Here is a 24,156-nt window from a genome sequence, read left to right as displayed (position 1 = left end):
TTACAAAAAAGGAAAGATTGTAAGTGTGAGGGATTATATACATAGTTGCATCTTTGTTTGTAATTTCATTTTGAACAAATTGAAAATCGTCTGGTGCGAATCGCGAGTTTTTTTCGCGCGATATCTATGTCGGAGAAATTGAATTTTTTCGAGGCGTATTATAATTCACATCCCAACACGAAATTCCGGCGACATTGAAAAGATGAATATTGTCGTCTTAAGGAGCGAATGTGTCAAATGTAGTTGTACGGAAGAATATCCGATCTCGAGCCTTCCGCTGGGATACGCTTATAAAATTAAGGGATAATGAGAATTAACGAGGATGATAACAATCTGCACACAACGATATTTTCTTCGCGTTATCGAGGCAACGTCGCTGAAGGGAAGGCCTCGAAATGAATACAGATTCGCAGTGTTTTAACTCGGTATAAGGGTCGAGAACGAGAAAGTATACGCATTAGCCTGTAAAATAATGTCGAGGAACAAATCATTAGCGGTTCCCTTATTCTTTTTTCGACTTAGTTTTTTGACAGTGTATAACCAATTGCTTATTTGCTATGTAATCGACTTTACGAACGAGAGTCAACAAATGCAGAGCCAACCACAAAGTAAACGGTCATTGGAAATGAAATTTGTTCATATTCTCGATTACGTTCTTTTCGATTACGACTTTTCGACACGCCTCTTGTTTATAAGAATATCGAGCACAGTAATTCGATCACTCTCAAAAGTTCCACGTACTTGTCAGCTAGCGCAGTCTGGCTATCCGGGACTCGTGAAGCACCCTCGATGGCTCCTGTGCTCTAAGCACCCTTCATCACTTTTTTGAAAATCTTTAACCGCTCTTAACTCCTTCCTCGGAAAGCAACTTTTTAATACGGTCCGTGGCAGCTGAAAATACCCAAGACAAGTCGAGTATGTGTCTTTTTTCCTTAGTCGAGGAACATACACGCGGTAATCCAAAGTCGTTAATATTGAAATATTAATATCGCCGGGGCAACCTCCGCGAAGTGCAAATATCATTTCGAAGAGCGAGCCGGGACAAAATGAAACAGGCGAAACGGACAGAATATTCTGTAACAAATTAACTTGGACCGGTACCGGACCCGGGGAGAGAGGATCGATCCGCAGCGATATCGCTAAATTTTATGAACCGTTTCGCGGAGTTTTAATATTTCATTCGCCTACAACGCTTGTCCAGTGCTTTTAAAGCGGCGATCATTTGATTTCCGTTTTCGGTAACGCCGAATATCATCGCGAGGAATTAAGACGATTATCGAAATAATTTTATAACGTTTACTGGTAAATACCGTACCATAGATTTATGAGCTCGTTTGTTCTGGATCACGGCTACCGTGCTCCTCCGAAATGTTCAAATAAAAGTGGTTAGCACATAATAAAATGCGAACGATGCTCTTAAATTTCTGTTATGCACGCGAGCGATTGGGAAATCAAGCTTGATTCGAGCGAGAACGTTCATGGGATTTTCGGGCAAGCATAGGTTGTCTCTTTAATGTTTAATTAATCCTAAATAAGTGGAATATACGTTCGCCGATAAATATCTCATTTGACAAGCCCCCGGGTATCGCGTCTGTTTAAAGTACCGCCAATGGAAAGAGTATTCGTCGAAACACATATTGCCAGTGTGCCTGCATATTTAATTTCGTGTGTCATCAAAAGCATCGGCTCGGTAGAAGTTTGGAAATGCACGCGGCCCCGGACCAAGTTTTACGACATCGTCAAAATGAAATTCCTGTTTATTCATGGTATGCGTAATTCAAAATGGCATCGCTCCCATCGCGAGAAGACTATAAATGTTCATCGCGAGATACATTTTCATGCGTCTACAAGACATATGCCATCGTCTCTAAGATTTAGAACACTCATTTTAAACAGAGACAATCATTCTGAAAAATATTGTTGCACTCGGGAACCATGGCCTGCCGTTCGAGCACTTTTATTCATACTAAAATTAGCAATCTTTATCACGTACCTAAATATACATGTTATAGATAGAATATTGTAATTAAAGTGATAAATAAAGCTGAAAATAAAGGAGCGTATATACATATGTACTCGTGTTTTTAGCTCGATCGAGGACAACGTTAATTCTGTCGAAAGCACCTGCGTAATATCAATTTTATATTGAAGCAATGGAAAGAATATACCGCACTGTGTAAATAATAGAATGTTTGAATAGCGAAATATTTGGGTAATAGAGATTACTATCGTATTGAATTGTTTGAGAAGATCTTATCGTTTTTGACAATCGATATTAAATTCTATGGAGTATTAAGTTGGATTGAAAAAGGATTATTCATTACGAGCGTTTAGCAAATAGCGAAATACCAAATTCGAGCAGATATTGGTCCTAGTTAAACGCAGCAATTAAACAGAAAAATCCACGATTGGTTAATGGGAAATGTATCATTTTTCAATGAGACAACGTTGGGCTTTACAAATTACGATAACGTACGCAAATAAGTATTCTGTATAAATAATTTAAATCGTCAGAACATTACTGAACAAAACTCGTTAATCGTTATTTTCGATATTTGATATTAAATCTATATACCTAGAAAAAGATATTAGAATTTAATCGATATCTAAATCGATTGCAATTCTTGCTTTCTCTGTTTTATAAAACTAACGTATAATGTTACGGAGCAACATTATGTTCTTTTACATCTGGTTTTTGATATCAAAAACGTCCGTGTGTAATGTTTAAAATCATAGGTTTGTATTTGTACAGACCGCTCGCGCAAGGATTCATTATATTAAAAATCGCACGTGGTCAAACAAAGAGAAAACAAACCAGCGGATAATACAATACGCGCGCGCAAACAAGCAGGGAACCTACTGTACAAAAGTTTCGTGATGTTTGTGTTGTCGCTCGTGATCCACCTCTCATCACCTTGTGTATATTTTTATCAATTTTATTTCTGTGCCACATACGATTCGTTCTATATGCGTAAGTAATGAAAATAATAATGCGTTCAAATGCGTCTAAACGAATTAAAGTGGCAAATTAGGAGGTGTTGTCGCAAAGCAATTTTGGAAATTAAAGCCATAGAATTCTATCTCGAATAATTTTTCTAGTAATCTCCGATTCTGTTATATCGGAATATATACTTACCCTCTTTTAAAAGAATATCAAACTTAGAAAATCAACAGAAATGGGCTTATCATATTCTCCCTGTGTGATTTTCTTGTAGATAAATAAAAAAAATTCACGCGAAAGCTTTCCTTCCACCGCTGCACACACTTATTTCTCTCGTAGCCCCTTACCCCACCTTAAAATCCAAAGTCTACACGTGTACATTTTCCTGTTAAACATCGTCCTGCTATACCTCCAGAGGAAGACGAAATCTTACCGTGCGAACAGCAGCACTGGTTAAATAAATAAAAGAAGGAAGGAATGGAATGGAATGAAACGAAACGAAACGAAACGAAACGGAAGCCATTAGCAGAGGCGGAAGCAGCGGTGGATGCGAAAAGCGGCCTGCAAATCTACCGTGGAGGAATTTCGTGATGTTCCGTGTTGCTCGCGCGATTCGTCTCTCATCATCTCGTTTATATTTTTATCACGTCTATTTCCATCCATCCTTTGGGATTCTGTGTACGTAGTATTACGTGTCCCGGCACCGTCTCCTCTCGACCTAGCTATGGCCATATACCCGTTTCAAAACCGTGACGTCGTGTCGGATCGCGTTTCTAGCGCGAGCGTGTACGCGCCGTATAGGCACTCATTTGTGTACCTGAAATTCCTGCAAATCCTCGGGAATCTGGTTCACTGCGCAAAAGGCACGCAACGACGTATTCGCTCGATCGCAGAACAAACGTTTGCCACCCCGTCGGTTCATGCATGGACAATTTCATTACCTGTATCGGGGGCTTGGTGACGCTGGTCTGGTGGTTGCGATGGCGGAAGCGAGAGGCACGGAGGGTGCGGGGAGATCTGATGTGGGTGGCTCGACCAGTGGGTGGCGCTCGGTTGGCGAGTGCGGCGGCGTGTGCAGGCGAAACTACACTATTAAATGGTGTCCTGACGGGCGCCAGTTAGGTGCACCGGGGTATGGCCCATTCTCGTCGTGTCACTCTGAATCTATTTGCATAGTAATGGCGCCGTGCTTCCCTTTCCTTCTCCACCCTCCGGCTCGCCACCCTTTAACGTATAAATACCGATACGGAAGCTTTTCAGTCGAAGAAGTTCTCGCCATGGTTCCTTCATCTTGCCGGATACACCAAAGTTTCTCCTAGTTCCTTGATATTTGCTCTTCCATAGTTACGCGATGTTTTTTTCCAATTTCTTCAGTCACGGAGCAGAAAATTTTATGTTCGCCACGAATCACATATCGTTAGCGTTTACTTGCGATTTAATTGGGAAAAGTTCGATCGAAATTTATAGATTAGAGTATATGATTTATATTATGTATCCATAAAATTATTGCGAAGAATTAGTTCGCTAGTTGTAGCGTTAACATATTCAGTAACGTATCGTATACGCGTTTGACACGAGTGTAATTGAAATCGTAAAATTCATTCATTACGTAAATTCATATAAGTGTTAATGTTGCTGATAATTAGGAGGCTATTGCGAACCGGCTCCGGTGTTTCACCGGTTAGAAGACAGTCAAGAGACAGAGTTAAAGCTTACTCGAGCAATGAGTCGCGACCCCCAATTATTCGTTATAATTCTAATTATCTCGCATACTCCGAAAATCCGCAATTTTCCGTACCAGATATCCATGGAAATGTATCTCGAGACGGAGTTCGCGATAATTAGGAGCTTGCTCAGAAAGCGTAAGACGATTACGACACTACCATACCGTAGACATCGACGACGATGAATACGATGAACGGGGTGAAAAGTGGTTGCTGGGTTGGCGGGAAGAAAGAAGGACTAGGAGGATGTCTGCTGCTTTCCATTAGAAGAATAATAAACTATAACCGATATCTACTGCTTCCTAGGAAACAGGCAACTCTATCCCTCTGGTGGATCGAACAGGGGGTGGTTAACAGGAGGGGACTGTTCGGACAGGAATGGCTGAGTAACAGAAAACTGCCGTAATGGAGGTTAATTACGAAGGGGTGATTGTGGAGAGGGAAGATCGGTGGAAGTAGAGAGAGCATTGTAGGTTCCCTTTCGTTTCTTTCTCTCCCTTACGCTTTTCTTCTTTCGCCTTCCTCTTTTCAATTTCATCCCCTCTACCGTTCACATTTCTTGCAGTTCTAAGGTTCGGTAAAGGCAAAGCCTTGGCTCGGTTGCCAGGGTACGGTCACACCCAGACGGTCGAAGCTTCCTTCAATTATAAAAATACGGTTATCCTCTACTCTTTAACTTCTACAGTATTTTTCGAAACGCTTTTGCCGCGAACTTGCGTGTACTTGATCAGCTCGGACAATTCTTTGTTTCTTCGTCAGAATCAAAACCCAACCGTCGAATGAATTGCAATGTCTTTTCAGAATTTATGTCGTAAAAATCATTTTATGAGACGACCTGGCATAATAAGTATCTCCTAAATAATGATTATGACTTTTTTTTTTATCTATGAGAGAATAATAGCTTTGTTAAAAAGACCAGCAATGGCAAAATATGTTCCTCTAGTTTTATTTTCTTTTCTCTTCTATCGCTGATTCGAAGTCCTTAATGAAGCTGAGGGCAAAAATGGACGCAATTTCACATCTTAAACGCGATCAGCCGTGATTTCTTCATAATTGGTATCCTTCGACCCACCCGTTCTTTCTCGAATTTCTCACGGCTCTCTGGTTACAAGCTGCTTCACTATCTTTCTCCCGTTTTCCTTCTCGTCTGAACCTTAACATGGAGCCTCCGAACGCGAAGATATGTAGCATTGTAGCATAACTCACAAGCGGCGTTTCCATGGCGTTTCAATGGTTGTCGTGCTCTCGCATATCGATAAAATCCTCGTTACTTTTCCGATTTCTTGCGTAATCGAAACGCCTCGATGATTCGTCATTTGTCATAGTTATCTTGTCTAGTCTACCGAGAGGCAAAGAAAAAAGGAAGAAAAACAAGAAACGAAGGAAAAAAGGTAGAAGAAATTACGAGAGCGTCGGAGCGATCAAATTGAAAATATCTTGTGCAATCGAGTTGTTTCTTACTTGTTAACGCGTCATCCTTCTTGTGGCCCTGAACCGCGAAAACGATAATTCTGAGAACTCTTGTCGTGATTAACGATACCTTGCAATTGACTTTATTGTAGGTTTGTAATTTGTAGGATTGTTATTACTATATTTTTTGTATCCCTTTCACGATAAAAATAAGGTATAAATTACTCGAAACGCGAATAAGGAAATTTAAGTTATTCGAAGCTTTCAATTTTCGAAAATGGTTAAGTTGTCACGCTTTTCTTCTTAAATAATATAATTTGATCGTGCGATTATGTTAAATTGCTGATTTTTTTGTCACTCTTCTAGTAGGCAAACAATATAATTGTGTTCGAAATTTTTTTTGATGCTATATTCGTAAGAAAGATTGATTCGAGGTATGGATTTAGTCTCTTTCATGGCCGTATACTGCAGATTTAAAATACATTAACGGAGAGAGCACTAGTCGTGGGTGCGCAGGATCGTGTCGCTTCTCTTTTTTTGTCTGTGTTTGAATTTCCACCGGAGCGAACTCTGAGAGATCCGAATAGGCGTCGGTGAGCGTCGAGGTGGAAACGGATGATCTCTGCAAGTTAATTTGTAACTTGAGCATTCCGCCCGGAGGATTGGGGCGGTTTCTGGAGGTGGTTGACAGGGTGGAAGCAAGGTACACGGTACCTTGGGGTTGTTTGTTGCGCTAATGTCTAATTAGTGGAGTGGTATCACGTCGCAACGAAAGCCGTTGTCGACTCTGCTCTCCTCTGCTATGCTTCCATGAAAATGGCTTATCTAGCAATCTACCGGATGCATGGTGTTCTTTTTATTTTCGTTTCGTGGAGATTGTGCTGCTAATGTGAACGCTCATCGGTTAACCATTTCATATTTGTTTCCTTAATAAGGTATTTTTGTAGAGATATAAAATGCTTTTATAGGACAGATTCGTAATTAATTTGAATCTTTGATCGATTGTTAATGTCATTAGAAGAAGTGCTTCTTATTCAATGAACAAAAAGGTACGAGGTTTTGATAATCGATTTTATACGTTACGCGATAAAAGTCATCTAATGACAAGTGAAATTCCGGTAGTGGAACGTAATGCACCGCTTGTGTCATTCCATATATCACCTAGCGATTGGCTTTTTTCAACGCGCTTAAAAACGAGTCTACCAGGAAAAGAGAGGCAAAGTGTCTTATGTTATATTTATTTTACATATCTTGTGCGATATTCATTTATTGGCTAGTAATATTATTAAACCAAGGGCCAGTAAATAGTAGACTTTACATGTTTGTTACACAAACAATTTTCACAATTTAGACATTTTCGAAGTGGATTCTAATGTAGTGAATTTTAATCTAACGCTTCATATGTTCAAATTCAAGTGAAAAAAAGATGTGTAAAAATCGGGATATTGTAAATCGATTTCAAGAGTGGACGTGTTAAATTCGTTCGAATGTTCGAAAGTATTTACAATCGTTTAGAAAGACATGGAAACTCGCCCAATTGAGACCATTGATGATTTGCACAAGCAGCTTGCCCCTAGCAAGCGATCTCTTAAACTCTAATTCAGCCACGCACCACCGCCTCCAAGTGGTCACTATGCTGTCTACAAAGACGCGTTTTATGGTTCTATTGCCTTCTATCGTCTTGGGAAAATAAGCAATTTTACTTTATTCGGTGATGTAAAAGGCGACCTACGGAAAACGATTAACTTGCAATCGACGTAGTCGCGAAAGCTTTTTTACACCTACAATAAAACAGTTTATTCTGCTGGTGTGTATTAATGGAAACTAGCTTGAACCTACACCAGCTGCTTTAGATATTAACCGTTATTCTCTCTGCGATTAATTTCGCTCCTTCAATCTCATTTTTCAGAAAACCAACTGGAAAGTACACAAAAATTCGGTGCAAATATTCACTAACCAGCGTATTCAAAAAATATATTTCTCAGTTTGGGTTTTAAAAATAATCGTTCATTAAAGATAGCGAGGAAATTACACATTCGATCGTCCCGTGAGTAGAAGTATCGCGATCGTCGAACTGAACGCGTGACCGCAAAGTTTCTGGACGTAGCGCGATCAAATATTAACGACATACCGTACGGTTATCGGATCATCGTATCATCGATCTTCCTGAATCTGCTTCGCGACCGTCACGAGTTCGTAAATGCGTAAGGGAATCCTCGTTTCCCTAGCAATCGATGTGATCCTTTGGGACAGTTGATTACCATCTCGTGCATTTTAGAGAAAGTTTTGAGTTTCGTGACTCGCGTACATATGTAGATGTTCTATCGGAAGTTTCTAATGTCCATTTCGATTCGATCAATTTTAATGTTGGTTTCTAGCTACGCCGGAGTTCTCTAACTGCATTTCGATAGATTAAACAAGTTTACACATGTAAAATGTCAATGTTCTTTGAATTCTATCGGGTTGCTTGAGACATCAAATATTTCTTCGCAAGAACGAAATGGAAGTGATAATAAAATTGTAAAAGTGGTTTTGGTCTTCGTAGAATAGAATGCGTAACTGTGCTACCATGGTCATTTTTTCTGACTCCAGAAGCATGATGTAACATTCAACGCCATGGTGTACGGTAATCCGGTATACTCCCATGGAATAATCAACAATTTCCACATTCTATTCTGTATTATTACAGCACGGACCTTGTATATAACTGCTATAATGCAGTGGGACGCATTAAAGGCCGGATAAACCTGCCAGCCGTACAATAACTGGTACGAGCTTTGGGAGGCTGCTTTCGTGCCACTCCATTCTTCTTCGTCCCTCTCTTTCGAACTTCTCGAGTGTAACTCGAGGTGGTCCACAGGTGGTAGCGCATGATTAATGATTCCTACTACGCCTTGCTTGCTCAACACGCCTGAAAGAGATCATTCTATCGCACTCAACGGATTTCATGAGGTTCGTGTATCTGCTTTAACAATTCTCACAGAGTGGTTTAGATCTTATTTCGTATTTTTCGTTTTTTTTTATATTGTCACGGTAGTCTATAAATCCGAATTCGATAAGAAAATTTATAATGTGAACTACGAGCTCAAGGATCGAGAGGACGTTGCAAAAAGATGGTACGAGCAATTTTTACGTGACTGCGACGGGTCACAACGTAAGATTCTGTAAATACATTATCCAGATTTGCTGGCCGTCTCAACGTCGAAAAACCTGCGGTATCCAAAGAGCTTTGCCACGTGGTACGATCCCACGACGTATCTCGTCTTTCTTCCGTTCCCTGTTTTCCAATTTCTCTCCGCTTCCTCCTCCTTCTTCTTCTCCTCCTTCTCCTCCTCCACCTCTTCTCTCCCTCCTTCTTCTTCTTCTCCTTTCCAATATCCTTTTCCCACCGTTACATCCGTAAACTCTCTTACGTATTTATTCTCCACGGCCTTTTTGGCGTCCAGTCCCGTGTGTTTGCGCCGATATTATTTCATTTTCCGCTACTCCAGCCCACTCCCCGTTGGACGCTGCAGAGACAACTTCCCGTCGGGTTATAAGGGATGTGTAACCTTATTTGCTGGTGCATGGTTGAAGTCATCTACGTTATCTTACCTAGATAGGAGTTATTTCTGTCGGTATCGCCGTCTTTATTTCTTCATCGTTGTTCTTTTTTCGAGCATCTTCTTAAAGGAAAATATGCTATATACAAATTAGATTGATCGGAAAATCCTGTCACGTTTCTGTTCTTTGAAAGAAAGAAAATTAACTAAAATCTTTATAAATCGAAACGGCCGATTCGTCAGACTTGAAACGAGTGAATTTTAAATGTCTGTTTTGGTCATCGATAAATTTAAACGAACTATCGAAAGAAAGTCCATGAATCTGAGAATCTTTATTCCTATCATTGTCTCTTCCGCTAGTCGAATCGATATATTTTCCTAGCACTCGGAACTCGGCATGAGCAGGATACGTCACTTTCCCGAGAACATCGAGGTCTTCCGGCGACATTTTTAGATATATCCTAGCATCGGCTATATCCGTTTAGTTACGCTGGTCGTTCGTTATATATGGCACACATATCCCGCGACGCACGTACACTCGTGCCCACCGAGTATAAGTATAGGTATCAGAGCCTGGCAGGAGTTTCGTTTCATCCTACTTGTTGGGCAGTGCCCTTCGAGTGGCCAGAGTAAAGAACTTCTCCTTTTCTATCAACTTTTCTCTCCCGTTCGTTCCTTCTCTTAGGACCAAGGGGGGATTGTTTGCACTCTTTACTCTCTTCCTTTCCAGAACCACTCTCCTTTCTCTTGTTCCTTAGATTCTTTGCTCGATCGGCCCATCCACGCCCCACGGGATCTTGCCACCCCGTCGACCGAACCTCAGATTGCTTTTATACCGTGGATTGATTGACAATATACTTACGTTAGTCGAGTGGACCGTACAGTTATGGAGACGGTCACACCCCCCATTGAATAGCCCTTCTTGCCTTCTTTTTCCTCTACTTCTCCTTTTTCTTCTTCTTTTTTTCCTATTTCTTCTTTTTTTCTCGTTCGTCTTTATTTTTTTGTTCTCTTGGCTGTTTTTTCTCTATCTATTCATTTTCTTATATTTATATCATCATAATATACTTTGCCGTTTTTCTTTTTCCGGTTTTCATTTTTCTTTATCTTTTTGTCGCTCCTACCAAGTGATGACCATTTTCTGGTAATATATCGGACAGAAGAAGATAATACTCCGAATCATTGTATAGAAAAACATTGGAGGATATCCGTTTCGTTCATTGAAAGCCACCTTTCTTTTAACCGCATCGGCGTTACGCAACGTTGTCTTTTGTTTCAAGTCCACTGATATATTTAGAAGTTTGTTTGTTCCTTATTCTCCGGATTACGCAAAATGTTGCCCGAAGTGAATTAAATACGGGCCATCTCGATATTTCAGAGCGGTTATTTTATAGGAAACTGTCGACTGGTGTGTATCGTAAATCCATTGTCGGTATGTTGGGCTATCATGAATTGTGCCCTTGGAGAAAGTGAACGAAAGACAAAGTACACCCTGGCGAAACCATTTCGTGTGATCTGCTCCACCCAGAGACCCGTATATTGCATCGTAAATCTTCACTGCTCGGAAACGATGAACTGCAAATTGCAAATTACAAATCTGCAGTTGTACCTCTATTTCAATATTTCTATCAAACCATGATTTTCTTAAATATCAATATTAAACGAATATTTCGTAGCTTACTTCTCAAACTAATAAAAGAATTTACTTCTGTTCATCAATTTATAGATATATTTTGTTTATCAATATCTATAGATATCGTATAAGTGTATCAATAAATGAATCGTTCGAGCCATTTAAAGATACGTAGACAAACAGCTGATACGATAATGATAGGATTTATCGCGCGAGAAAATTCAAAGGAATGGACCGGAACTTGGTAAATTGTAAAAATCTTACGTCAAGGTCCGAAGGTATCCCTTCTCGCGATCCAGAGAAGGGGCAGTGCTATTCACTGAATTCAGAATGCGTTTGGAGAGTCTCCAGTCCCCTCTTTACCTTTACTATTCTCGGGAAAGACGTATGAATCGTCGTCGGATGGTTGCGGTTCCCTGAGCGTGGGACACTTTAGAGGCTATGTCCCCGGAATACGTAACTCGGGATTTTGAACGTGCATTCTTTCTTATCCTTTTTCCTTCTGCACTCTATCCTCCTATCTTTATGCTTTTCCACTTTTTCTACTTTTTCGGCGCTTACGTTAAAATCGAATTATCCTGTTATGCAAACGTAGAGAATGTATCATCCGTTCGGACGAATTACTCGTTGTCTGGCCAAGGCCGGCTGAATGGCAGTATCTACTAGAACAAATATAGTGTCTTTGGTTCATCGACTCTAAACTAGTCGATGTTGTAAATTAATATCACAGAGATAAATTTATTATTAAAATAATAATAAATATGTTATTCTTTCTCTGTCCGTTACTAAACTATCACTCTGTTTAATATATCCAAAAATATTACTTTTTCAATAAATATACTTGGGGAAATGAAATCCTTCAATTTCTGTAAATATTTCATTGCTTCTGCAGAATTATATATTAAAGAAAACTATAAAGGTTTGCACCTGTTATGCCGTGTGATTTAGGTTACATATCCTTGGTCTGATTATCTCGATGTACTAGATGTTCGTGTAACTTGCGTACTAAACCGAAAATCGGAATGGACCGAACCCCTGAACTGTATTTTACGACTGACAGCGTCGTAAAATGTAATGCAGAACGCTTTTGGACCGTTGCTTGACGTACATAAATTCGCACGATGTAAGATTTTGGCAGAGTTGTATGTTGAGATGAAATCGTTTATGGACAAATTGTCGTTGTTTAAGTAACGACTACCAACGTATTCCAAACATGTGTAAAGTTTAATCTGTTATCATCAATGACAAAGTCAATGATAACATCGGCTTGATATTGTATTCTTGCTTCTCTTTTATACCGTTGATTATTTTATATTTATAGATGATAATATGAAATTTAGCGGCCGATGGTTTAAGGATATTTGCTCGTAGCATTTTCGCGTTGTAGTCTATTTTCCTAGGTCTCCGGTACGTTGCATATGATTAATTATAACTATTTAAACTGAATATATTTAATATTCATACAGAACGTCAAATATAATTATGCAACAACTTCGCTACAACGTGGTTATCACGTTATCATTAATATGTAAAATTAGTTACTTCAGGATTAAATTCATCATAAAGTTTTCATGAATACACACCCGAGGCATAATGATAATCGGTAAATATAATAAACATTTCTGCGTATCGCTTGTCAAGGATTAATAATGACACATGTCATTTTCGTTAAAATTGGAAGATATCGTAAACGTTCGATATTTCCTATACGTTTTATAACTTGCTAACGGGAAAGGAAATGTCATGCAAAAATGGCGTTGCATCGCGTAAATTAGTCAACAGAAACATCACCATCTGTAACGAAATTTTTGGGATCGCGATCTGCGCAGATTTACTAGAAATTTTATAGGTTAGCACGGTGCGCTATGGAAAGTTAAAGGAATTTTCAGCATAAATGTTAGGAAATTAGTCAGATTATTTATCGAGGGTGTATACGATAACCATTTTTCTTGGCATTTTCCTCGCGTGCCACCTTTTCCTCACTTAAGGTTGGCGTTGCACTCTGAACTCCACCCTGAACCGCAAATATTGGCTACCCCGTAACAGCTACTCGTAAAAATCACTTGATTACAACCTCTCCCATATCACCTCGAGGGCCACCGTAAGATGAGGTGGAAAGTAAAAAAAGTCATCCTACGTCCTTTTTATGATCATTGAGGAAAACACGAAATTTGGCACGAAAAAACTTTCAATATTCTATGGATCAGTGGTTCTCATTCTTTACTAAGAGGTAAGAAATAAATGGAACGTTCTTTGAGTTAGTAAAGTAAGTTAATTGCTCTAATAATGAATTTATAAATTACTAGTTACTGTGTAAATTTTTCAACAAACAAATTAAAATCTTGTTTCGGACAGTTGCAAGCAACCATTATGAAAAAAAATCTTTGCGACTTTGTTCATCGAACGCGGTAGCACGAAATACCGTAACAAGTAATTAAGTTAGAAGAAGATTAAGAGATAAAATGTTTCTGTGTTTTATTTACCATAAACTAGAGGTGGATTAATTCTTGACGCGATGAGAAAGAACTTTATGATTTTTCAAGACGCGAAATCGGAAAGTTTTGCCGGTTTAAAAATATTTTATTACCCCATGGACGTTAGTAAACGAAATAACCTGTTTATAACGATACAAAAATGTTTCGATAAATTACAATAAATAGGTGGTCATTACTTAATAGCTAGTAACATTACTACGTAGCTATCTTTACGTGTTTTTACAATATTTCTGCTCTACTGTAACTGCAACGATTACGAATAATATATTTATTAAATCTGATTATTAAATATTTTCCGCATTCATTCTTCACTGAGTATCACTATTATTAAGTAAATCGTTATTGTTTTAAATGTGCTATCAGTTTCTTTTATCTAAACGGCGATGTTGTAAATGATATATTGCTATGTTGTTATTAGAAACTGTTATTTCGTATTTTAATTTCGGATGGAATTTTCGTTTAGTTTTATGTATAAAAATTTAATCATGAGAAAAATAGCAAACGTGGCATTACTTATAATTTTCCAGTCATACTAATGACGTCCCAGATAACGCGCCAGCCTTGATATTTCAATAGGCAGAAACCTGATATGATTTGATCGATAAAGCCTCCATGTTGTTGCACGGGTACCGCTATATTGTGAATATCGGGGAATTATATAATCTGTTAAATAACATTGGTGATGATAGAAATACGATATAATACATAAAAGTAAAACCGCATGCTTTCTTCTTATAGACGAAATAATTTTTGTTTCAGATTTTTTTACCTCTATCACTTCTCCTTCTACGCATATCATTACCGATTTAATGGGCAGTACAGCAGCTTGGCCCTTGTTACATCTTGGCTTTTCATACAGGTAAGTATCTTTTTTGATAAATGGTTGGTGTGAGAATTTTCTTGCATATTATATTGTTTGATGACTATGGAGAGTAGACATCTTCGAAATAATATTCACAGAGCAAAAATTATGAAAGTAAATGTTTACATGTTGTAATACAAATTTCTACTGTAATGCTATTTTGTTTTAAATTCTCATTCTTATAATATCAATCAATCAATGTTTAGATGAAGACCATAAAAGGCAACCGAAATTTATTAATCACGTCCCACTGTATCTTAAAAATTTAATAATTGACAAACAAAACATGACTTTGTCTCTGGTTCAACATTTCACCTCAAATTCGATCTGTACTGTAAAGCCTTTGACTCTGCTAGCCATGTCATTCTTATTTTAGAACTTAAATCCCTTGGCTTCGATATTAACCTATCCTAGCTATACAGTATAGTTACCTCGCTAACAGGCTTCAAATTGTTAAATTTAATGAATGCTACTCGAAGGCAATTGTTGTTCTCTTAGGTGTCCCTCAGAGATCCCACTTTGGTCCGCTAATTTTTATTCTCTTTATAAATGGTATTTCTTCTGTCTTCACAACAAAATGTTACTTTTTGTCGATGACCTCAAAATTTATCGAGTAATTGCGTGTGTGAAAGATGCAACTATCCTGTAGAGGGATCTTGATAGATTTACTCAATAATGCCCCAGAAACAGATTAGAAATTAACGATTCCAAACGCAATATAATTTACTTCAAACCGCATCCGTGATCGTGGAATATTCTTTTCTAACAACCTTTCTTTTCAAGTTCACTGCTAACAAGTATTGTAATTCATACCTCATACAAAACACTTGGCTTTATTTATCGTACCGCTAAATTTTTTCCCAATATTTCTGCACTATGTACGCCGTGCTCTATAATTCTTTAGTTCGTCCTCATCTTGAACACGTTTCTGTTATTTGATCTCTTTAATACAAAAATCAAATTATCCAAATAGAATCAGTATAAGCCAAGTTTCTTAGGTTCGCCTCATATTTTAACTAATACACCTATGTCTTAGTATTGTCATGATTACGGAACTATTCAATCGCGTCTGGAGTTATTGACCGTTGAGCAGCGGCGCACCATAACATAATCATCTTCCCTAATATCTTACACGAAGTAAACTTCTACATTTCTCTACTTTCTTTAAATCCGAACCCTATCCAACTATTTACCTCAAATTGTTAAATATTATGTATGCATAATTGCTAACCAGTTTTGTAATATTATTGACTTGTTTTGTAAATCTTTAGGTTTTTTCAAACTATCAGCTTGCAACACGGTCCGTAGTCATTAATTACCAATTGTAGTAACATGTAACTACATGCTTTCTTACCCGTTAATTACAAATAAACTCTATTATTATTGTTATTTTATGATTCAACTGATATCGTCGTTCAAGACACACTTTTAGGCAAATAATATTTTTCATTTCTTCGCAACTCAGTTATTTTTGGTAGTATATCTTCAGTACCCTTGCTTAATAATTAAATAGCACAAAGAAAGGATACGATACCAGAGACTTACGTTTATTAGACGTTCTTAATAATTTTTTAAAAGAAAGTAGATTTAGTTAAACAGTTCTAAAATATACCGATTTAACAAGAGAAAAATATGAGAATATCTCAAAGTCTAGCATTCCGTGTACTTGGGTAAAATGTTTCTGGATTAAGACGCAAACGAGCAGTTGTCGTGGATGGTAAAATAATCGTAAGCGGTTCCAACAGGAATACAAGTAGAAAGCGCAAGAACACTTGTTCTCGTTAGCAATGAAAACCTGCGCATTAATCAAGAATACTTTGCGACCTACTTGAGAAACACTCGGCCGAATAAATATGTTCCTGGCGAACTTAACAGTGGTGGTCGTTCGAGGTGGTTATCAAAGAACTCTGCGCAAACAATGAGCACACGCGTTTAGAAATTATGTCACGGAGTACTTTTCCCCTTTGGCGTCTACCGCCTACCGATCGATCACTCCTTTCTGACATCGATCGTGAATTTCTCAAGAGGGCTGCAAATGTGTTTGCCTTTCAAATTGCTTAGTCCCGGATGTTCGTCGTGCGTGAAAATATGTTTTCTCTCTTGTGCGGTCGAGAGCTCGTTCGATTGGACGCTTGAAGCCGGCTGAATTAAATCGATGAGAACCGTAATGACGGGGAACGTTACAGGGTGGATTCGTTTTGATGGACGAGAAAGACTAATTGTGGCTCAAATAAGTGTAACCGAATGGAAAAAATTTTGGTTACATTTTTTCACATTCATGTTTTATCTAGAGACAGATTTTATGCAAAGTTGATTAAAACTTTGAATCGTTGTTATAATATCTGAATGAAAATACAACAACATAGCTTACTTTTAGAAATTAAAAGAGGTGTTGTAAAATCCAGAAGAGTCGTGGTCCACGGTGTATAGTGAGCTATATTGCCGAGTTCTTTTCGCGGTAGATTTAATAATTAGGTGTTCGGAGATTGATTTGCGTCAGTTCGAACGATATAAAACGAAAGACGAATATTTTACAAGAAATTCCAGTGGCTTCTGGTGAAAGTTCTGCTATTGACAGTAACGATAGCGAATGAAGAGCCATTGCTTTGCAGTCTAGACCCTGCCATCGCTCAAACTTAAGTTACGTAAACGCGACCAGGACAATGCACCTGACAGTTCAATCAATGAGAATAATTTAATGCCAACTTAGGATTTCAGTGAGCGGGCATAAATACCATTCAGTTCTAGTTTTCTCCTTTCCTTTAGTTTTCTCTCTCCTTCTCTCTGTCTCTCTCTCTTTTTCTCTCTCCGAATACATTGTACATCTTTATAACGTTCAAAATCGAGTCCATTTACTCTTGAAAATTTTCAGATATTCGTAATCCTATTTATCCCCACGGATGTTATTTATAATTTTTCTTGCATCTAGCTTGATAATATTTTGCGAAAACAATACCTGTTGTAATAATGAACTAATTAGCTCTATATCGATATATGTTAATAATACAAAATTAATTTGTTATTAAATGTATTTAGTTATATATCTAATCTACATATTCAATCGTATCATAAGACATCATGTTGTCTTTCGTCAGAAAAAGAGATCATATCTTCGATTAAGAGACTAAAATTAAGTTAAGCCTCTGCAATAAGTATGTTTCGTTCAGTTTGATTAGATTAGTCCATAAGAATAATGGATGATGAAATTGTCATTATCACCTCGAAATTACTGTTTCTTGGAGTTCTGATAAAGAGCGGACTTAACACAAATACAGATGTTTTGCAATTTTTTTGAAATATATAACTCAATATTTCGTCATGTCTTTCTGCGAATGAGTATTTACTTCGCATCGTATTTGTATTAGTCATTCGTAATCGTCTTAATAGTTGACTGCAAATTTCAAGTTTACTGAAGAAATTTTAAATTAAATGAACGATATAGCATACCTTGATAATTGATTTCCTTTCATTATTTTATCGGTAAATGAGAAAGACTAACTATGTAGTCGTAAACATTTCGTTTTCGTAAATGAAATTGGCAAATTTTCAAAAAAGTAAATTTTTCAGTACAACAATTATATCCTAGGTAATCTGATTCGATAGCGTATTTTGATAATGCAATGAATCATAATTAGATCATCGCGATGGGCGTATTAACAGTTATTACTCTAATGGCGTTACAATAGCTAGCTGTTGCGTTAATAATTGCGTTCGGTATGTACTGTATATATATTTTGCGTGGAAAAATTAAATACCATTAAAGTGCAATGGAGCGACTAATTAGCCGATAAAAGATACGAATGAATAACAGATTCGACTGTTATATGCTCACAAAAGGAATATTCATTTTATGACACCATCGCGTATTAAAAGTACGGTGGAATTCGTAATAATCTCGAGCAGATCGCGAATTTACGCGGATAAATGAATATTTTTTAGAAGAAAATAATATGGTTGATACATGTAACGGTAAGTCAATCGTATTTAGTTTGATGTATAATTAAATATTTTTAACTAATTAATAAAGAAATCTCGTTTTATGGAAAATTATGTGAAACAAATTATAACGCGTTCAAATATTTTTTGTTTTGTTGAGTGGTTTAGAAAAGCCCAAAATTAGTATATTTAAAAGCAATACATAGTCAAGTAGTTATCTGAAATGAATAATGAGACTGCGTCAATAGGATAAAAATCAAATCCAATATCTTTGTTCTTAAAAAAAAAAGAAGAAAAAAGAAAAAAATAGTATTCGTCATTTCTTAATAGCTTTTGTTTCACTTTATAGCCGATAATTAAATCTAATCTGGATATAAATCGACGATTAAATCTAACGTCAAAAGTATTTCAAAGTTTTTGTTTCTTTATCTGCAACATATCTAATTTAACAATACCTCTATGAAAAAATGCAAACAAATTTTCGTACGAATATCGCTTGATTCGATGGAGGTAGTTTAATGTAGAATATTAAACTATTTAAATCACATACGCTTTATATCGAATACTATTTTAGACGAATACATACCTATCTTATCATTTCAAAAATTACTTTTCCAGAAGCGATATTTTTCTTGAAGATTTTCGTATTCGTCTTGGGTTATATTCAATGACCGGTTAACCATCAGGTGATCTAGCTATCGCGAATTTTGATAATATTCATCGAGCGCTGAAATTAAGTTACTTACTCCTGTCCTAGTCGCGATTAATATCAGCCGATAGTTAAGCGGTGCTCGTTAACAAGAGCAACCAGCCGGCCAAGCAACGATCGGCAATTATTTCCCCGGAACGAGTTTATGAATAGAAGCCAGACCACGGGAAAATTCGAAAACCCGCCGGGCAACAAGACATGATCGGTTAAACCGAATCGTTTTGACTCCTACCTCGCTCTCCTTCCCTCCCTCCCTCCCTCCCCCCTCTCTCTTATCCTCATCCTCACTCATCCAACCATTCGCTTCTTTTCTATATAGGTGAGAAAATCGGGGCGATTAGCCCCGCGGCGTGATTATATGCTGGTCGATATCGATGTCATCGGCGTTGATTATCCAGGAAACGAAAATCCGGTTTCCTCGGTAACCTGTTTCACTCTAGCTATCGTTTTATCCTGGTCATCCTTTTTCCTCGAACCTAACCGATGACAGCTGCCTCGGTCGAACTCTATCACTCGCGTAGATGTGTTCTTTTTTCTGAAACGATACAAATTCGTTTCGTTATATCGGACGAATCACCGTGGATACCATTTCCTTCATGTCGATGACAGGTGCCCGATGTCTCGAGATATCTATTTCCCATATTCAACTTCTCCGCGTTTGTCTCATTCTTCCAATTCTTTTCTTTCTCCGGTCTCCCCTTCTTTTCTCTCGTCCTTTTCTTCTACTGTTTCGTTTCTCCTAAGTTATCGGTTTACGCGTTTCATTTCGATATTGCTTCTTTTTGGATCTTCAATTTGGGCCACTTCAAAGAATCTTGGCTACATTTGTATGTCGCTCCGAACGTGAACGTATCGATCAATATCGTTTCGATAATTCGTCGAGAATATGCGAAAATGAAGGATCGAGAGAACATTTGTCTTTCTCCTTTGTTAATTATGGGTTAATCCGCGACTGGTATTCCATAAATTGACTTAAAAATTTTTTTGAAAAATTTCAATAATCAGAGCGATATCCACATAAAATGATCCTTAGGACTGTAAAGACTGCATTACCATCTTTGCTAATAGATACTTGAAACTTTATTGTTTCTAAGTTATCAGTAATCTTTGTAAATATTTAATCGAATCTTGATTAACATGACGTGTTATCTTGACCAACATGACTTATGGAATCGGTCATTCAACTGAAAATGGGTATCATTGGGTAGGATAAAAGAGTAGTATTCCAAAGCGTAGTACGAGGTAGATAATAGAACTAACCTTAAGGTTTCTTTCTTTCTTGTCACCTGCACAACAGTCGTGTACAACAGATGTTCTAAATATGGTCTACCGACAAACATTTCAGAAAATGTAGCAATTTGTTATAATATAAATTATGATGAATTACGATGACAAATGTAACTGTTGTCAGATATTTTGTAGAAAGATGTTCGAATGCATCATAGAATTTAGATATCATTTACCATGTTCAAGAGACAATAATTATTGCGTACTTTCTCAGTTTTATGCCAATTTCGGCCAATCAAGTTTCGTCAATGTTAGCAACGAAGGGTGAATTTCGATGGAGCAAAAATGGTCAATCTTGCTTCATTGTATCAGTAGAAATTTTCTTATTTGTTCTACGGTAACAGCGAAATTATTTATACCCCATATACACGCGTGGAATGTTTGTAACTACAGTTGAATAAGGGTATTGCGATAGGCGGTGAGTTCGCAATGAAGCATGACGAAGAGGGATAAAGAGAGATGGATGACGCAAAGCTTTCGAAGGGCACGGAGAGAACGAGAGAAACGGTATAGAACAAATTTGGTGAATTTCCATATAAATTTGTTGGGCAGGAGTGACACACACATGCGTGTACTTCGTTGAACAGCCGATATCACGAGGCCGTGTACCTCGCACCTATATTCCATCTAACACTATCGATAGTGATCGCCACAAATTCACAAACTAAATATCGTAGTTTTAATACACCATCAAATCAATGATGTTAAATTTGCTTATTAATCGATTATTGAAAACGAAATTCCAGTTGGAAAAATGGACACCGTTTACCGTTTGAAGAAATCTCGTAGACTTTCTAAGATCTTTTAAATTATCATCTGGATTTTTTGGTCGGGACTTAGAGACATACAATTAGAGTTAATTATTATAACGTTATTACAGAGTTATGTAATCCTTTCACAGAAAGTTATTAAAAAAGCTGAGTAAAAAGTAATCAGTTTATTTATCTACGTTTCTGTTACCAATTTTAGCACTCGATGCTATACTTCTTCCATCACTACGAGCTGCCCGTGATCCTACAGCAGGCTCAATTACAGCACCTTCTGTTCCGTAATCATGCACAGCCTGGCATGGCTGACCCTTCACCGGAACAGCCTTCGCCTAGTCTAAATCGGGCACTGACTAGCACAGAACCAACACCTGAACCTTCACCGGCACAAGAGTCAGCAGGTGTCACAGAACCTGAACCGACACAAGAAATATCATCGAACAGTCCATCGCCAGCTGAGTTGAATTCGACCGCTTCCGTTGTTCATTTGGAGGAACGAGTCGAAGTCACAATAGCAACCCCTTCGTCCACCGAAGAACAAAATAACAAAGGTAAATAACGAAGGTAGAAGTAGACGATAATTTGCATATATCATTTTGTGTTCCTTTGTAATGTACAAGTCGAAATGGCAAACCATGTAAGCGCAGAAGCGGATATTTTCGATAAAAACAGAAAACGTATTTCCATTAATTCTACCACTTACATAGTTCCTCACCTTGACTTTTCACACACAAGCTTTGATTTTCATTTGTTGTTCCGAGATTGTGTGGTTAACGCATGCATGTACACTGCTAAAACTATGCTGTTTGAAACATTATACAATGTTGAAAGTGCGTTTTGTAGCTCCTGCTACAAATAGTTGTCACTTCTGGAATCGTTTGTATCATTCAGCATACGATATCTTATGATCATGTATCAATTCGCACTGATGCTTTGTACCAATTAGTTTTTCCTCTTTTAATTCTATTTATCGTGTTTCTCCGTGATTCGAGCACCCCATAATTCTCTCAACGAGTAAAATGGATACATAGAATAGTATTTGTACTTATATAATAATTTATTTTTTTCTGTTAGAAATAATTCGTCATGAAATAATGAATATGGTAGAATATTTTGCAGTCACTGTGATTAATAATATATACACAACACACAACACACAACACACAACACACAACACACAACACACAACGCACAACGCACAACGCACAACGCACAACGCACAACGCACAACGCACAACGCACAACACACAACACACAACACACAACACACAACACACAACACATAACACATAACACATAATACATGTCGGAGAAGGATTGGAATTATGGGCGTTCGATGATCCTTTACTTAATTTACCATCGCGGATGTAGCTAATGTTGATTGGTACGAATGTGGACACTACAAGAGGCTATGAGTCGTAGCAGCGATAGGATGGTCGAGATGATGGTGACAACGAGTTCAGGTTCGATAACGAATCCATGGTCCACGGGATGACGATTACCAGCGTGATACATGATGCGGATAACTGTCTCAATAATTCAATCAGCAATGCGCCCAACGACTAACTAACTAACTATCTGCGTAACTTCCCTGATCCAAAAGAAACTGCCCTTATATACTCCTGTCCCCACTTCTCGGGTCAATCTTTGTTCTTAATGAGGGCCATATAATCATTCCATACCTTTGTCAGGTACACGTCCCTCCCGTGACCGTGGCTACGGCTAGTGACCCGCTATATCACTTCGAGCCCGAACCCATCGTCATAAAGCCAGATTGAAACATTAGAACTATTTCTTATTTTTATTACTTAAGTGTAGCTATAGTAAAAGTCTGGACTTTTATTGTATTGGGGTTTTGGGGTTTTTCCCAACATTCCAGCCGGAAATCCTGATGTTCTTTCATCTCCGACATACATAATACACAATACACAATACAGAGTACATAGTACATAGTATATAGTACGTGATACATAATACATAATACACAATACACAATACAGAGTACATAGTACATAGTACATGATACATAATACATGATACATAATACATGATACATGATACATGATACATAATACATAATACGTGATATGTATTATATATTATATAATATATAATAAATAATAATAAAATAAAGCAAGATATAAGGGAAAACTTATCTTCCTTCTCTTCTATCAAAAACGAACAGTTGTACGTATTTCGATTCTTCCCTAATTTTTCCATTAAATTATATTAAAATTACCGATATAATGATTTTTATGGAACACACATTTTATGGAACAAAAATACCTATTTTTGTTTCCGAATCTTAGCTGAGAATGATTTTACCGAGTGAGTGTGAATTCGTAAAAATACCTTGGTCACATTTCATTGATCCGCCATGTAATATTAATTTTCGTAAAAGATACTTTGTAGTTGGTTGTTTGTTTTTACAACTCGCTCATTATCGTAGTCGGATAACGCTGCTCTTTGATACGCTCACATAGAACGACAAAATATTTTTTTATCTTCTTCGTTATTCATTTATTTTCGTACCCATGCGTCTCTCTTAATTCTATCTGATTTACGTAAATAGATTGATACCTCGATAATGAAAGTATAAGCAAAGATACGAATAAAACGAATAATTCCTACCTTAGTAAGGTATTGATCAATTCGAATACTAACTTGAACGAATATCCAATTGTGTGAAACGAACAAACGATACCAATTATCAGCACGTTATCTGTTGATCAAATTTTGATTCTTTCTAACTATGCTTTAGTAAATAATGTTTATAGAAAACCTATTCCTATGCTATAAAATTTTACGCACAATGGCAACACAGGAGGCATGGCAATTCATGACCAAATA

The 24,156-nt window shown here is 37.4% G+C and overlaps 1 protein-coding gene across 3 annotated transcripts in view; it reads left to right on the top strand.

Moving 5' to 3' along the window:
• Nucleotides 1-24,156, top strand: part of LOC138186811 (membralin) — a 66,416-nt gene that overhangs the window by 39,302 nt on the left and 2,958 nt on the right. For all 3 annotated transcript variants that reach the window (XM_069127029.1, XM_069127027.1, XM_069127028.1), the window contains exons 11-12: nucleotides 14,505-14,604; nucleotides 21,509-21,857. In XM_069127029.1, the coding sequence (XP_068983130.1) occupies nucleotides 14,505-14,604; nucleotides 21,509-21,857 (449 nt within the window). The remainder of the gene's footprint in view (nucleotides 1-14,504; nucleotides 14,605-21,508; nucleotides 21,858-24,156) is intronic.

The sequence above is a fragment of the Bombus flavifrons genome, chromosome 14, assembly GCF_040668555.2.
Source record: "Bombus flavifrons isolate JBK064 chromosome 14, iyBomFlav1_principal, whole genome shotgun sequence".
Classification (NCBI taxonomy): Eukaryota; Metazoa; Arthropoda; class Insecta; order Hymenoptera; family Apidae; genus Bombus; species Bombus flavifrons.
The sequence above is the reverse complement of the archived record's forward strand: the minus strand, read 5'-3'. Positions and strand labels throughout refer to the sequence as shown.